Here is a 17,608-nt window from a genome sequence, read left to right as displayed (position 1 = left end):
TATTTTTTTATTTACACGTGCTTTACCTACTCTGACAAGTCAAAATATCTTCTGTAATAAAAGGGCTATTGCTGTTTAATTGGAAAAGATTGAAATGAATGTAATTTGTACATGATGGTTATGTAATGCCATATATAGGAACAGTGTCTGCTGTAGACCTGCTTCATTTGAAATGTCTTTTCCACTACTTTTTGACAGAAGATGGTAGTCGTTTAAAGCCTGAAAAACTTTTTTTAACATGGCAAATAAACACTGACTGTCTATGGAGGAAACATAACAAATAGACATTTACCATTTGTATTAAGAAAAGAAGCTCATGAAATAATCATGAAAAATGATCTCAAATAGCTATCAAAACAAACTATCCACCACCAGAAGTTTGATGGAAAATACAATATCTAGTATAGTAAATAGTGTTTCTGGTGGCCGGGTTGTCTCAGTGGGTAGAGCAGGCGCACATATACTGAGAGGTTAATGCCTCGACGCAGAGGTCCAGGGTTCGAATCCGACCTGTGACGATTTCCTGCATGTCTTTCCCCTCTCTCTCCCCTTTCTCACCTAGCTGTCCTGTCAAAAATTAAAGGTGGAAAATAACCAAAAAACAAAGTCTTTAATGCTTTTCCCGGGGAATTTTACTATTAATCTTCTATGAAAAAAAACAATCATTAGTTAGCCTAGTCAGAGAGCTGTGATTAACATCACTGTAATTAATTTAGGAGTGGGAGTGGAAATGGTCTGCTTGACCACTTTAGTTATGAGTAGAATTTCATGGTGCGGACATTAGCGTCACTCACTAACCGCCTTCACATTTTACACTGAAAATAGAAGTAATCAGCCTCATGAAATCTGTAAGATACAGGACAAAATTAGAAGAAGCAGTTTTTTTTTCTGGAATCCAAATATTTAATTAGGTACATATCAAGTATTATTATGACATGTATAAAATTTCAGATCACAATATGAAGCAAAGAAACTCCTCAGACTGGAATATGCTGCAAATGTTTGAGGTTGCCACATAAAAATGACTAATGATTAAAATAAAAGAGAAGCAACTAAAATGGTAGAAAAATGGCGTACAGACATAGATAATAGTAAGCATTCTAGAAAAATTAAATGCGACTTTTCTTTTTTCTTCAATAGAGTGCAATAAAAATAAAAACAACACAGCACTGAAGCCAAGCGTCCACAAGACGTCTAAAAAAGTGTTAGTACTGTAGGTTCACGGAGGGCAGAGGACAGCAGAGAGAGAGGAGAGGGAGAGAAGGTCACAGCAGAGAAATAAACAAGGACTATTAGCTTGCAAGTCAATGCAGGGAGAAAATAATCTTTGAACAAGATTGAGCAACAGTGGAAGTAATGCACATCACAGTTAGCTTTAAAGACCATAGTAGCATTTGTACTTGCATGTTGTTGATTAAAAGAGAGATGAAAATCCTGAATGATTGAACAAAAACAAGGACATTACCACAAACGAACAAACAGCCGACCAATGAAAGGGGATCTGAATGTCAACAGAACAGAAAGAAACTGATGTGTACAGCAGCGTGTTATCTGCCATTGTCCCAGCTCTACACTAAACATGGCTACGCCTTGAAGGCTGTTACAGGTGAACGTGATGAAGTCAATGAACGAGGGCTACATTTCCCCACAAAACCAACTCAAGTGTTGAAACTGTTTCCGATGCATTATGGTGACCTCTGTCCAGATCTTGTGGGATGTTTTGTTTTAGTTCCTATCAGACCTGCCAACCCTGGACATTTTAAAGTACCATAAGAGCACTGGAGAAGATGCAAATCTGTGTCAGCCACTCAAGATAGAAAACAAGAAGAAAAAATTAACTCGGGCTGTATAATACGTATATGTGATGGTGTCTCAAATCAAACAGATAAAACGTCAAGATAACTGAGCATGTGTGGGTGCAGTGTACATCATCACATGGTAACAATAAGCTTTATCTATCCAGTTGTTACATACTGTAACCTGTGGCACTAGAGCAGCAGCTAAACAATAGTCAAATATCAAAATATTTGAGAAATTATGTACAACAAAGATCTTGAAAAAAAATGCAATAAAGGATAAAAAGGAAAGAAAACAGTCCTATTCTGTAAGATCATAATTGTCTGACTTGGTCTTCCTTGTTGTGGAGAAATTCTTATATTGTAATTTATGTAAAGTGTATTTCCAATATATGGAAGGAGCCATTTCTCAATGGTGAGGCTGAATCCACGGATAATAACAGACCCAAACAGATTATTATTTATTTATTTTTACAGTTTTCAGCGGTGATCCAGAATGAAAATCTGGGGAATTTAGCGGCCTTTTTTCTGTTTGGGGTGGACATGTTAACATTCATACGCGTTTCTTTTTTTTTCTTTTTCATTTGTTAAAAATCTGCAGAAAATTCTGTGGAATTCTGTATCCTCAGATTCCATGTGGCTCTGCATTTAAGAAAAGGTAAGCATATAAAAGTAGCTTAAAAAGTAGTGTTTCAGGGCAACTTATTGTTTGTATTCAGGTCACAGCTGCCAACTCCTGCTCATTTGTATTTTCAGCCATGGACCTGGTGAAACAAATGAGTTCCTAATGTTGCCATTTTGTTTTTAGGTTACACATTGAATCCATACAAATCTTCTTACAAACCATAAAAAAACACTATTCCAGGCCAAGATAATACTTTTGTCATATGTCAATTTTATATGTGAAACCATATAAACACTATGTTATCGAGCATATCCAACATAAATGACTAGTTCTCTCTTTTTTTTTGGAACCAAAAAACCATCTTGTCTATGTCAAGAAATCTGTTTCTGTATTTACGTATTTAAGATCAGACCCGATCAGTAACTCTCAAACATTTCTGTTTCCTGTCTTTGCCGCTTTTCAGTGTTAAAGTTTGGTATCTTCTGGATGTAATGTGACAACAAATGGCTCAAATCATCCTGGCTGTGCAATCATCCATCAGACCACTTTTCTAAAAAAGAAGCAGATCATGCTGGATACCTAGAGCTCTCCAGTTAACATTATACTAAATATAACAGAGAGAACAATAACAGATGAATATCTGCTGAGCACAAAATATGCTAACCATCTTTGTGTAAAGTCTTGCTTGATTGTGGTTGCTTGGTAACACTAGGGACAAACAGTGTGCCCTTCTCGGCGTCATTGAAAAAAACATGCAAGCAGCGCACCTCGCGCTTTTCAAGCACTTCAGTTGCGCTGCATGTACATTTTTACTTTCCATTACATCATTTCTCAGCGAGATAAATTAAAAAGGGAAAAAACAGAGCATACTTATCTAATGTACGAGAACAGTTTAGTTGGTGTCATCTGACTGAAGAAGTGGAACCATGAATGAGAGTACATGTGAAAATATGTAGATGTGAGAACTTCCTTTATAAATGTCTTAACATAAATGTTAAATACATAATTGCAATAATGTAAGAGCATTCAACTACACTTATGAGAGAGATCTAGTAGTACGCATTTGTTTATCTTGTACATATGTTTTTAGCTAACAAAAAGTGCGTTGCTAAAGAAAGATGATAATTTATTTTTAGGCGCGATACTTCACCAGATTCTTCAAAGCAGATTTTTGTAGATATTTGTCCCCGACCTGCTCTACAGCCTCATGTCTTTGGCATGTTAATGAAGTAATTGCCTTTTTTATTTATTTATTTTTTACTCATAAAATCAGAGAGAGTTGTGCGTGTTGATCACTGTTGCGTTCACTATAAGGATGCGGTTTTGTTGGACCAAGAAATTTCCCAACAGAGCTGCCAAATTTCTGTTTTCTGCAGATGCACTGAAAGTACCTCTGGCGACACATTTGCTATTCTTATTAGCTCAAGGTATGGCAATGGCATAATTCCAAGTGACATGAGCAGCTCGCAGAATGCTAGCGTGTGCTCCTGAATAACCGTTATCATTGATAAAGTGCTTCAAAGGCATAAAACGTTGTGTGCTTCTTTTCAGTATAAATACATATTAATTCTTGACTTTCCTGATTTTACCTTGCTATAACAGGCCAACACTCAGTCCCGACATACTTGGTCATTCTGAATGTTGTGCAGGGGGTGTTATGTCCTGCTGTGCCTAAATCAACGTATTAAACTAGCACCTTTATTTGCCAGTTGACTAAAATACTGCACATGTATGAAGCAGCTCAGCTGAGTGTTTTTGGTGTAAAACTGCATACATGGTACACAAAATGCATACAGGTTGGCAGGAGTCTAATGGCTGATTTCATGATATGAAATGTCAATTTATGCGTGAAAAACACAGTGGAAGGGCAAACAAAAAAATTTGCTAATATCTTGAGGTGGCTAGTGGGTGTGAATTGGGGCTCCTTTTGTGCGTTTGTAGGGAGTAGCGGTCGGGAGGTTAAAAAATGTCCTTGGTTGAATTTCAGGCTGGTGATGTTAATGGAGAAAGTCCAGGTTCAACAGATGAGGTCAGTGTATACTGAGGTTGTTTGTGTGTAAATGATTGTATACATAAATGGCTGTATATGCAATAAACATTTGCCCGTGGGTAAGTACAGTATGTGTGCGCAATGCATTTTAAAGTGGAGCTCTAGGTACTTGACGGTATACATGGGTGCACAGAATGGATGCGCATGTGCGTGTATGTACGGGTTCTACTTATAAATGTGATTTCGATCTCATCGGCCTTTGCTGTAGCCCGGATAGAACTGGTCAAGCAGCACCTGAAGCGTCACGTTTTGGGTCATGATGTAGTCTTTGCCCAAGTCGTGACGGCAGGCAGGGCAGGTGTACACATCCGCTCGGAACGACCGCTGTAGACAAGTCTGGGAAGAGAGGATGGCATGAGGAATTTTACACACAAAACAAGAACAGGGATTTTGAGTAGTAGTTGTTTAAAAAATACATCCAGTCAGTACGCACCTTGCAAACATTGTGTGAGCAGACGGTGGTGATGGGTTGGTAGGCCAGCTCCTGGCAGCACACACACATGAAGATCTGTTCCATCTTCCGCAGGAAATTCTTTATATGTACACAGACAGAAACACATGAAAAGGAATGAAGGTGATAAAGGAAGAAAGGAAAAACACAGAAAAATATATGTATATTACAACTGCAGAAACAACTTTTAGAAATATGTTGGTGATACTGCCCTTCTACAGGCTAGATAGCTAATTATCTGCACAGCTGCAGCACGTTAAACAGCATGTAAACCTGCAAATGTCACTTTGATCCAGTTAGATGCTGGTATGGTCCTTACTCTTTAAAATCACTGCTAACAACACACTGTCTGCCTGTGACATGTAGCTACAGCTACAGTGTGTTTACTTTGAGATGCCTTGTGAACACAGCGTTGAGGAGTCTGAGATGTGTTAGAATGTCACAGTGTACTGGGATTCATACCGGTCCCTCTTTAAGGTGTCCCATGGCTTCATCCCAGAGTTTCTTGTTGGCTGTGTCCTCCCGGATTAACTGCTGCTGCTGTTGTGATAGTTGGAAAGTCTCCTCTATCTTCACCCTTTTAGAGGGAGGCTCTGCCGCTGGTGGAGTCTCTGGTAAAGACACAGAATTAAGACTGAAAAATGCAGCTACTCTTGGAGAATAAAAGACAATACATGTAAATGAACATTTACATTTAGGACGCTGGTGGGATATCAAATATTTACAAGCCATCTTAAAAGAAGTTTCACTGCTCACACGGTTCTCACCTGTCCTCTTCTCACAAGACTCAGAGATTCATCTGTAAAAGCACCCACCGTTATCGCTGGTTGTCTTCTGCTCTCCATTACTCTGTGGCTCCTCCTCATACACACTGGCCATTGGCTGTTCGTCTTCTTCTTCCTCGTAATTCAATTCTTTCTCCTTGATCTTGCGTCTCCGTGGCCTCCCTCTCCCGGGATAGTGTTTAGTCCGGCCCCCGCGACCAGGTCGGGCGCAGGCCTCCTTCTTTGTTTTGTTAGCCATGGCCGCTAAGTAGCCGGGTGGGTACTGCAGACAGTGTAGTAAAACACATGAAAAACATACTACACAGTGATTCCCCTAGTATTATTTCCAGGTGATAACAGCTGATAAATACGCTCATTCACAGTCATTAAGTCGTTTTCTGTAATCAGTAGTTTAATTTAAAAGAAATATAGACACTTTATGATCAATTTCCGTGTATAACACACACATCGCGAAAAAATATATAAATAGAACACTGTCCTAGTTTTACGCTCCGCGGAGCATACGCACATCGACGCACTGCTCTCGTGCCCAGTGTAGCCAGTTTCATTGATTATAGTGAAAGCGTAGTGTTGGAACGTCTGCTCCGCATACGTTACGCATGCAATGTAGCCAGCCTAAGTTAAAATGAATTGAACTTTTAAGGCGAAGAACAAGAAGTGATTGCCTGTATGTGTGAAAACAGCTTTTTAGTTTTGGGGAGGCGGGCCGCCCCCCTAAAACACTGGTTGGTTAAACACTGCTACATATATAGAGCATGCATATATGTACTGTGTAAACAGGTTTCTTTATATCCTAGAGAAACATTAGTCGATATCTGCAGTGTCTATACAATAAAACACACACACACACACACACACACACACACACACACACAAACCTGAACAGCAAGGCCCAGTTTTTCGATCCTCTCCAGTCCTTCAGGTGTCCATGGCGCTGGTTCCAAATCGTCCCGTCTCAGGAGGTACCGCCACACCAGGTAACCACACTTCCCAATCTCTGGCCAGTACTTTACCACCTAAAATTCACACATTACACACCAGAATAACATTAAATACTGCTGTGCTTCCCTACATTTGAGACATGGTACAATAACACTGTTGCCCGTCCATATTTGTAAAGGCGTCTTTGTATGTTAAGTGGCTTTACTTGAAGTGAGCAGATCTGTTTTAGACTACAAAATAATAAAAACAAAAATGCGTACCTTGTAAATACCATCGTAGCGATTTCCCTCCTCAGGAGCATATTTGCTGATGCGTCGACCTTTGGAACTGCGCACCACTCTCACTGGCTTTCCTGCCCGCCAGTTCCTAGACTCTGCCCCGTCTTTGTCATTCAGAGGTGCATCACAGTTTAAGGCCAAAGCCCTGCAGGAGTCAGGATCCAAGAGTTATAAAGACAAGGCAGAATTATGTTCATCAAGTCTGACTGGGGATTAGGAATGTGGATGAAAAGTCAGTTATTGATTGTTAAGAAGTTTATCATTCTAGCTATAAGTTATCTTTTAAAAAAAAAAAACCTGATAGCTTTCCATTTATCTTGATGTGTCGTACCTGTTCATGTGTGTCAGGGTCTGGTCAAAAGAGTGCTCTCCGATCCGTTTGTTTCCTGAGAGGTCACGACCCCCACTGCCTGTGTAGGTGAACTCATCTCCCCGGTCCTACAGCAGGTCATTGTAACCATAACAAAGTGGTCGGCATACTCACGTAAAATCCCCCTACTTCATACATGACTCAGTAAACTATCTAAATCTACCAGAGTAACAATAGAGAAGAAGAATAATAAACATTTGGTGAAAAATACAAATAACCCACCACTTCATCCTCAAAGCCCCCAGCCAACACCAGCGAATAGGAGCCATCGTTACTGCGCCCGTGGATACCACCAACATGCGGCCTGTGAACACCTGCCTCACTCACCTGAAGTGGACAGAGGAAAGCCATTGATGATATGGGCAGTGACATAATAGATATCATATTGTAGAAAGATATGACAATACAATCCATAATGTCATAATATTGAGAGTTAAGTATAGGATGAGACACCACAAACTGCTTTATCACTGGTCAGAGTATACCCGATTCATTTGTGATGCACTGTACAAACGGCTAACCTGAACTCGGAATTTCCAGGTGGCTCCAACAGGAATACCGGGTATGGGTCCATAGTGGTTCGAAGGAACAATTGTGCACTCCTTGGTACGCCCGACACAGGCCATACCCTACAATCACATAAAGGACGACAACAAAGAATGTAAGCTGCATGCACAGAAATACAATAGCATGTCCTCAATAGTGCAAATGCCTTTAGATCACATGTACAGTAAATAGTGTATAGGAGCAGAGCTGCTGATGTATATTACTGTACATTCAGAATATCATCAGAATTCCATTTAGGAGGTACACAGGATTTCAAAAGTGAGAAGACAAAGGAAGATGTATTTGATTTTAAGGGTTATAAAATTGCAAGAATAAATGCTGCGTGACTCACAGCACTTAAATATGCCCAAACACACAAGCCAGACTGTTTTCAATTAGTCCACAGAGAAAGGGAGCATTCTGGTAAAGAAAAAGTTATTTTCCATTGGCAGTTCCAGGAAAGTGGCTAAGTCATGCTTAATGGCATTGTTCACATTACACCATGGAGCAGAGCGTCAGGGAGACAGCCAGGCCAGGATGGAACTGAGCCACACAATATCTCAAAGTGTTGCCATGAGAAGACTCTGAAGAGATTTTGAGGACACATATTTAACAGTATGCTTAAAACAGATGGTTTTTTTAAAAAACAATTGTAAATACATGTCAGCGGTCTTCTTCGGTCTCGTTTTGAGCCTCAGCAGCTAGCATGAGATCATTTTAGTTTTTGCCAAGTAAAAAGTCTAAATATAATTTTGAGCTTGCGAGAAAAAAAGAGTTCATTAGTCATGTTCTGATTATTTGACAAGAGCTTGATAATTAATAACACATCAATATTTATAGAAATGTAAGCATTTGTAAAAAGTGCTATGATTTAAACCAACATTAATAATCACCTCTGGAGGCCTGGTCTAACATTAAGTAGATATTAAGTATTATTGACTGGATCAAAAACTTCTGATCTGATTGTTTGATTTGAGGAAAGAAAAGAGCTGTTTCTAACTCAGGCAGCATTAAACAGCTTCAAAGGAGGTGCACACATAACTCTTCACATGAAACAAACCATTTATCTTTGATCAGGAAAAACACAACACACAGAGCAGATTACTTACTCACACAAAATATTAAAAGATACACACACCAGTTTGCAGGAAGTAAATGGAAAGTAAATTAGTGTGTTATGCGTGAACAATGCACTTAATGGATGAATCAATTAATGAATGGCTCGCCCAAACCTTTGCTGCTGGGGGGTGTACTATAAGAACTATATGTTACAAAACTATTATTTTACTTTACAGTTCTGGAAGATTTTTTTTTTAACTGCAACATTTATATCTAAATATAATTTAAACATTATATACTAGAAAATGCAATGCATTTGAACCCTAAGGAAGAGGTCTTCTTCTTCTTTTAAGTCATTTTAAATATTTTGAATTGTGTTGTGAAAAGTGATACAAACTCAAATAGCTATTCGGTGCTCGAAGATTCTGTCTAGGCAAGGCAGCCAAAATGCCAGTCTCACACAGGAAAATGTAGCTTTTCAAAAATGTATGTCATATGATTATCACGTATTCTCAGCAATCTGGTAATGATGTGATATATTTTTTATTTTTAATTAAATGCTTGTGGCAAGTGTTACAGTGTAAATCTGATAATGAAAATGCTTCTTCTATTTCTTATCCGGAGCATGTGCAGGCTACTTGAGCCTACATGTGCCCACTAATTGCAGACGTTTGGAAAATCAATCTGGAAAGTTAATGCTGCTGAATACTTTTTTCACACAAACTACTTTTTTTCATATTTATATACATATCCTTTGCACCTTAAAGGCAATTTGATGAGGAACCACAGGCCTTCCTGTGTGTGTATGTGTGTGTGTGTGTGTGTACCTTTGGGTGCCCTTGGGTCTCACCTTTCCCCAGTCCCTTTGACTCTCAGTTGTTGCCGAAGGCATCTTGGCTTTCTTCTTGCTGGTTTTGAGTTTCTCTCCGGCCTTAACAACCTCACTGGTGTCGTTCTTACAGGTGGGACAGTACCTGGCAGAATGAGAGGCAATCATTTCTGTGGATGTGCGTGTGTGCGTGTGTGTGTGTGTGTGTGTGTGTGTGTGTGTGTGTGTGTGTGTGTGTGTGTGTGCGCGTGTGTGCGTGAGAGAGATAAGAGCAGCTACAAAGCTTTTACCCAAATTAGCCAGAAGGCAAAAACACTAGAATCTGGTAACATGTGCCCTAAAGAGAGATGTTGCACCGACTTAAACATTTAAATTCAACGAATACCAGAAAGATGCAACAAAAAAGTCAATTTCATGTTTAGCTTTTTGCTGGTTTAGTTCCATTAAGCAATATATGCAATACACAGAAATGGAGGGTGGGATCTTAAAAAAAAGAAATGAAAATCCACAGCTTCATTTCTGTTTGGCAGAGAAACATTTGAAGCCGCTGCAATAGATAAACTCACACCTGCATTATGTAATTATTTTATATTGATTTTAACCTCAATCACCACTTAATTACTATTTGAATGCACTTCAGCTCACACTGAACACCATTAATCAACCTTCTTTAATTGATTGTGAAGTGCAGGATGTTGTGACTAATTGCTACGCTCTCTCTCACCAGTCCTCGTCATCCGGGATGGTGGCCAGCGGCGGGTTGAGGCAGTAGATGTGGAACGCCATGTTACACTCGTCACACAGCAGCTGCATGTGAGCATCCTGCTTGCCGCCACACACACAGCAGGAGCAGAAGCGACACTCTGCTTCGGGGTCAGCCTTGCAGTGCTTGCACTCCGGCCCGCTCTTCCCTGGAAGAAGGAAACAATCATACCTGCATGCACACGTACTTGAAGATGGTCTTATGGTATGGCCGCTCTAAAATATACCTTCAAAGCAATTATGGACACGTTTTGCCACTATTTTCACTGTGTGTGCATGAGTGTGTGTGTGTGGTCTGGTGCATACGTTTAAATTGTCCATCTGAAGCTGAGAGTGCACGAGCTCCTGGTTTTTCCACCTGGTAGATTTCATCCAGAAAATGAACTTTACAATCCCCGATTATATCTCCAGGACCCCTGGAGGGAGGGTGAGAATCGAGAGAGAGAGAGAGAGAGAGAGAGAGAGAGAGAGAGAGAGAGAGAGAGAGAGAGAGAGAGAGAGAGAGAGAGAGAGAGAGATGTTTGTAAGGAAAACCAGGGAGGAAGAGGAGAAGATGTGTTACTGAGCGTGTTACAGAGAGATGGAAAGAAATCACAAAGACAAATGTTACACTTTATCTTGGTAAGCAACAAAAACAATAATTGGCCAAGCAGATATTCTAATGAAGAAAACCCCCCCTTTGCCCAACGCATCACCCTCCCACCTAGGAAGGAAGATCCTCACCCCAGGAGGATCTTGACTCGGAGCTCCTTGTTGGTGCGGGAGGCTTGGTTGAGGGTCTGAACCTCAGCGTCAAACCAGAAGCCCCTCTCATCTGGTGTCTCCATATTGTAGTTGACCATCACATGCATGCCCACCTGGAGCTGGTCCCACCGCAGCAGGGTCCTGGCACGGGGCCGCACATCCACCGGTCGCATCTCAACCACACCGTTCTCTGGGTAACTGGAGAAGAAAGAAGAGAAGTAAGAGGGGTTGAGGTTTATGAAATCGGTATGCCTGAACCTTGATTTTCACACTGTTGTCTTATCTACTCAAAATACAGTCCTTTGGAGGTTAATGGTTACATACACTTGCAGTCCACATGTTGTTGGGTTAAGTGTTCACTTCTTCATACCTTAGCTACATGGGCCATGGGAAGGGCTGAGCTACCACTGAGCACTTCAATCAATTGACATCAATTGTATTTTAATGGTTAAAGGAGTAAATCCTTGCAGAACAAAATTGAACGGTGTAAAAATCCTCAGCAAAAAACAGCTACTCAGAACAGCGTGTTCTGTAAAAAAAATAGATGGCTGTGAATATTAACTATTAAACTGCTTGATAAGTAATATAGGCCTCTGTGCAAGTTTGCAGAAGCTCACACAAGCACACAGGGGCAAAAACTGTAATACATTTGGATTATGCACAGAAAGCCAAATGCTGATTTTAAGAAACTCGCATTACAGACCTATATGAGTTTACTCAAATGTGAATATAGACCTCTGATTTGCCTTCATCTGTCTAACACCTAATATAGTGGGGGTTTTGGAGCAAAGAATTATGCAGTGACGAAAGGTGAGGTGACTAAAGATGACGGACAGCCAAGATAAACGAATATGTAGCAATGGCAGGAATAGGATGAACAAAACATCCATATATCTTTACTGTTTTAGATATTTAATGTTGTCTCTTTTGAAGGTTTGGCTCAAACTTCTCTGATGATTACATGAATGCAACATATGATGACACATGAGCAACAGTATTTTATCGGGGTGTAACCCAAAATAAACTGAAGAATCTGAGTTGTTTAGGAGTTTTGAGATTATTAATTCCTTCTAACAATAATGCTAGTCTTGCCATTTTGACGTCAACATGAGGTTGCCAGGCAACCAACAAAGACTAGAAGAAATAGTCTGGCACATAACCCCCGTAAAACCACAACGTGCTGTTTTTACACCTTGGTTTTTAGACAGATAAACAAACGAGTAACCTTTAGAGGTGTAAGTAGGCAGATTTAGTTACATCTGGACAGAGCCAAGTTTTCCCCTTGTTAAGTCTTTGTGCTAAGCTATTAGCTAGCTAGCTAGCTTCATATTTACCATACAGACATTAGACTGGTATGAATTCAGAACTATGAACTAACAACAAATACACAAGAATTACATTTTATCAGGAAAACCAGTAGCACATTTTGTACAACTCAAAATGTTCCTCCTTCGCTAAAAGAAGATCTGTTCAAAGGTTTTTTTACTGAATGACAAATTTGCAAAAATAATTACTGTACGATGGAATATACATATTTTTCCTTTTTTTTTTATAACCAGAACATACCCCACCCTCCCACCCAATTACAAACAGAACTGCATTAAGAAATTCCTACAAGAGATCCAAAAGAAGATCTGAACAAGTTTAAAATATTTTCTGTCTAGCAAACTTTGAGTAGAGAGGTTAACTGCACAGGTTCCTGCTTGCCAATCATCATTAGCTGTAGGGATCAAGCCTGACTCAAAGATGAATTGCCAACCTCTGAAATTATGCTTACAGATGAACAATGTGTTAGCACTGAAGTTTAACTGCACAACAGCCTGCACACTCAGGTTCGCTTGCACAGTGGGAGGTGAAGGTGGAAGAAGAAAATTGTTTGCATGAGCGAGCAGTGTGTGTGTGTGTGTGTGTGTGTGTGTGTGTGTGTGTGTGTGTGTGTGTGTGTGTGTGTGTGTGATAAGAGCAGCTACAAAGCTTTTACCCAAATTAGCCAGAAGGCAAAGACACTCGAATCTGGTAAAGATAGCCAGAAAGATGCAACAAAAAAGTGGTTAAGAAATGCTGCCAGTCAATTTCATGTTTAGCTTTAAAAAAAAATAAATCAAAACCCTCATTTCTGGTTGGCAGAGAAACATTTGAAGCCACTGCAATAGATAAACTCACACCTGCATTATGTAATTATTTTATATTGATTTTAACCTCAATCACCACTTAATTACTACTTGAATGCACTTCAGCTCATACCGAACACCATTAATCAACCTTCTTTAATTGATTGTGAAGTGCTGAGTGTGTTTTTGAAGGAAACCTGAGTGGGTACTTTCTCAGACAGTCTGCACTGCAACAGTACCAATGATACCCATGAATGAACTTAAATACCAGACATTTGAAGATTTGATCCTGTCCAAATATGCACTACTTATGCTTTACTTTCTTACTGACAAGGCTATGCTGCATATTTTAAGCCATTGTAAATCAACAGGAGAGAGCCTACAGTGTGTAAGAGTAGCACACAACTAGCATACTCCCAAGAAGAGGAGGCCAGCAGTGTAGGTTTTTTTTATTTTTTAGGCCCAAGGGATTACTGCAGTTTTGGGTAGGCTTGGGTGGGGTGAATACAATACAAGCAATACACACACCAACATGCAAGTGTGTACACACACGCACGTACACATTTACATGCGCGTGCATGCGCGTGCACGCGCGTGCGCGCGCGTGCGCACACACACACAAACGTAAATGCGTGCGCGCGCGCACACACACACACACACACACACACACACACACACACACGGAACAACTTTAGAGCACAATGGGACTCAGCATGAACAGAAGGGGGAACACGGAGCAACATAAGGGGAGCAGAAGTACCAGAGTTTAAGACCCCACAAGCTCACACTCTCTGTACTGTTGTACACTGGCCCTACTTTAGACCCTTGAACATCCACCAACGGAGGCAATCGATAAATTAATAATTTAAAATAAAATATTGCAAACTCAAACACCTTACAGAAGCCTGATGTAGTATTAAATAAACAATAACATTTGATTTAGTCAGTGTGGACATTTAGGGACAGACACTAACTGCGACAGTAGAGTATGATTTAATTATACACATAATAACGGCAACAGAATCTCATAATGGATGCATTACAATCATCTTAATGGAGAAACATGACTGTCCACTGTCTCGGATCAATTAAACAGGCCCCGCATTGTGATACATGCATTAAAAAGCCTGTGCTAGTTTTGTCTAGGTTGTTCTTTCCTGCATCTGACAAAACATGCATGCATGTTGTTGTAGTAATATATTATGATACTACTACTTGGGATTCTTTAGATTTTATTTTTACCCAATTACTAACTGATTCAAAACTATAACGCCAATTCAGATTTGGGCAAAATACAACTGTAAACTAAATTTCTTCTAAATTTCTGTTCAGACCAGACATACAACGACCAGAAGAACAGAAAACACTGGTCTGTAATGTGTGGGATCATTTTGGCCCCCAAAACAGCTGGCAAACATTTTGGCAGTGATTCAACAAGAGACATCAGTACTTCGTGGTTGATGGGTAGAGGGAGGCTACTATCTATGGATGTTGCTTACAAGGACATCCCAAATATGCGGTGTGTGGTGGCCACGCCATTAATCTCATTTGACCTCAATGTCCCTTAAACCATTTCTGGACGATAAGCAATAAAATGCCCCCTTTCGCAATTAAATAGGCTACCTTTAGAGGTGTTGCTGCTACAACCTTACTTGGGCTGGTATGACCAGTTGTTTATGGTAGGGATGTCCAGGTCCGATCACGTGATCGGAAATCGGGCCCGATCACGCGGTTTCAGACTCGATTGGAATCGGACGTTAACTCCCAATCAGGACTCGGATATATATGTATATATATTCTCATTATTTTTTTAACACATCTATAGTTATGCTGTGGCACAGAGTTAGACCCTTTTGACTCCACACAGAAACAGCAATGCGTGCAGCATGACATCACTTTGTTGCAGAGACGCTATTGGTTAAATGCCGGCAAAGTAGAACACGGAAGCAGCTTGAAGCGGAAAGTGCGAGTATGTCTGCGGTCTGGAGGTATTATAAAGTTGAATTATTATAGAAGTATCGGATCGGGACTCGGTATTGGTAGATACTCAAAATCAAATGACTCGGACTCGGACTCGAGGGCAAAAAAACCTGATCGGGACATCCCTAGTTTATGGTGGTTTACTCATTCTAAATGACCTAAAACCTCATTTAGCCTTTCTGTACTGCAATTTCTTGTTACTTCTCATCGACATGTACACCAATACATATATCGCCATATATCTGAAAAAAGCTAATATCGGTCAATTTGTCGACCTGGCTTTAACGAAGGTATTTATGTAGCAAAGCACCTGAGTACTCACTACAACGAAATGCTTATCTGCAGCAAAACATATTGGCCTCAATACAAAAGGATTTGTTTTTGAATAAAATATTCACTCATACATCTCAATAAAATCATATCATTAAGAAACCGGTAGTTCTGAAATAAATTCTTGCAAACTCTCAAACCTCTACTACACTCTTGACAAGTAAAATGTATGATCATTTGATCCTTCAGGCCATACTGCTTTCTTAAGCAACACGATACACTGTTTTCCTCTGAAATACTGCTAGTTATTCCACCTGCAAATATCACAGACTCAAAGTAAGTGTCCCTGCAGTTGTAGGAAGAAGGAAAAAACACTTTCAGGCGCAGAGGAGGTAAACAAGAAACCAAAATCACATCAACACTCTTATTAATGCATAATGCACCTATTTCACCAGTAGTGAAATAAAGACAACATGACTTATCTAGCTCTTACAGTCTCTTCTGTTATTAAAACCATCATTAGCGCTTTGTGTGCTTAGCTGAAGTCCCTGTAAAGAGGGAAAAAGGCAACGGAGATAATGAGAAATGCTCAATTTGCTGATAAGCAGGCAAGTTAGAAATACTCTGACACTAAACAAGCTAAATATAATTGCTTCAACAGAAGTAAGGAAAATTGACTACAGTCTTACTTAACCTCCGCTTTGTTAGTAATTGAAGCCAAAATGTAAAGCTGCAACTTTTTGTTTATATGTTTCTTAATTACTTGACTCTTAGGTAGAGACATTTTAAAGTTTATTCATGTGACAGACATCTGAAGACAACTTCAGGTATTAAAAGGGCTAATTTTCTGATTTTCAACCTGAATCCTATTATTCTAATGTGACAGCAGAAATCTCTCCAACTCACTCCAATCTTCATTTCCCCGAAATCCAGGTAAGCTAACATAACTCGTAGGCATTGCCTAATTGTAGTGTATACTATAATGATGCAACACTAGAGCCTGAAGAATGTTTTTTAAGCTTAAGATATAAATATTTGATGGTAAAAATCTGATAACGTCATGTTTATTGTTGTACAAAAGCAAGTAACGTACTAGTTTATTTTTATTTATTAAAAGGTGCTCTAAGCGATGTTGGGTGATGTCACTTCTTGACGTTTGAAGTATTGACAAACAAAACGGAGGCTAGATCACCCCTCCCTCCTCCTTATCCCGTCCCCTCCCTTCCGCACACTAACCTCCCAACCCCCACCCCCAAATCCTTCTTGTCGGTTATTGGCTGGAACACTGTTATGTTTTGTGGTGCAGAGGCCTGTACTACGAAGCAAGATTTGGCGTTAACGGGGTAACTTCAGGTTCAACCCAGGGTTTTGTGTATCACAACGGTGGATCACGTGTTACCGAGTCCACCAACCGATTTACTCAGAAGCAGGTTATGTTGGAGATTAGAGATCAACCGGTGTTAAAGCACCGCCTACTGACCAATCAATACTCGATTGATAACGGCGACACCTTTCTTGGAAGGTCCGGGGGAGCTCGTTGTGCGGAGAGAGAGAGGTGCGCTCATAAAAGTTAAAACATTTAGAGACCGACAACTCCATTAACATTCACTGATGGGTATTTTTATGAAAGATATAGATTTTCAGCGGAGGGAATTATGTATAGGCTATTTGTCGGCTTCTTGATCCGTATGTTGCCAATGCGCACATAGGTTTGAATTATGTTTTTATATGCTCTCACGATCACTTACCACTGCCAGGGTTGCAACTGAAATAATAGGCTAAAGCAATGACAGTTTATGAAAAGCACAAGTGTAATTATGTCCAGATCTTGTGCCTGACTGATGGGGAAGTGATATTGATAAGCCTTGTGATTTACGCATTTACAGCGTTGGCTTTCTTTGCCGGCTTTCCTTCCTGTTTTAGGAAGCAGCGACTGTACTGCGCTTTGCCTGTAAAATCGTGTCTGTGTTCTTCATGTTTATGTAGAATTATAGTTTTCTCTTCTTATGT

General features: G+C 40.0%; 1 protein-coding gene across 1 annotated transcript in view; it reads right to left on the bottom strand.

Moving 5' to 3' along the window:
• Positions 1–1,695: 1,695 nt before the first annotated feature.
• The window catches only part of LOC116034986 (E3 ubiquitin-protein ligase UHRF2), a 30,858-nt gene continuing 14,945 nt past the window's right edge, over positions 1,696–17,608 (bottom strand). Inside the window, 13 exon segments of the mRNA XM_031277827.2 lie at positions 1,696–4,807; positions 4,905–5,003; positions 5,385–5,533; positions 5,738–5,969; positions 6,586–6,723; positions 6,910–7,072; positions 7,259–7,365; positions 7,520–7,624; positions 7,819–7,926; positions 9,753–9,876; positions 10,456–10,642; positions 10,800–10,909; positions 11,217–11,435. Of these exon segments, the coding sequence (XP_031133687.1) occupies positions 4,661–4,807; positions 4,905–5,003; positions 5,385–5,533; positions 5,738–5,969; positions 6,586–6,723; positions 6,910–7,072; positions 7,259–7,365; positions 7,520–7,624; positions 7,819–7,926; positions 9,753–9,876; positions 10,456–10,642; positions 10,800–10,909; positions 11,217–11,435 (1,888 nt within the window). The 3' untranslated portion in view covers positions 1,696–4,660.

The sequence above is a fragment of the Sander lucioperca genome, chromosome 1 (assembly GCF_008315115.2).
Source record: "Sander lucioperca isolate FBNREF2018 chromosome 1, SLUC_FBN_1.2, whole genome shotgun sequence".
NCBI lineage: Eukaryota > Metazoa > Chordata > Actinopteri > Perciformes > Percidae > Sander > Sander lucioperca.
Note: the sequence above shows the minus strand (reverse complement) of the source record. Positions and strands in the feature narration are given on the sequence as shown.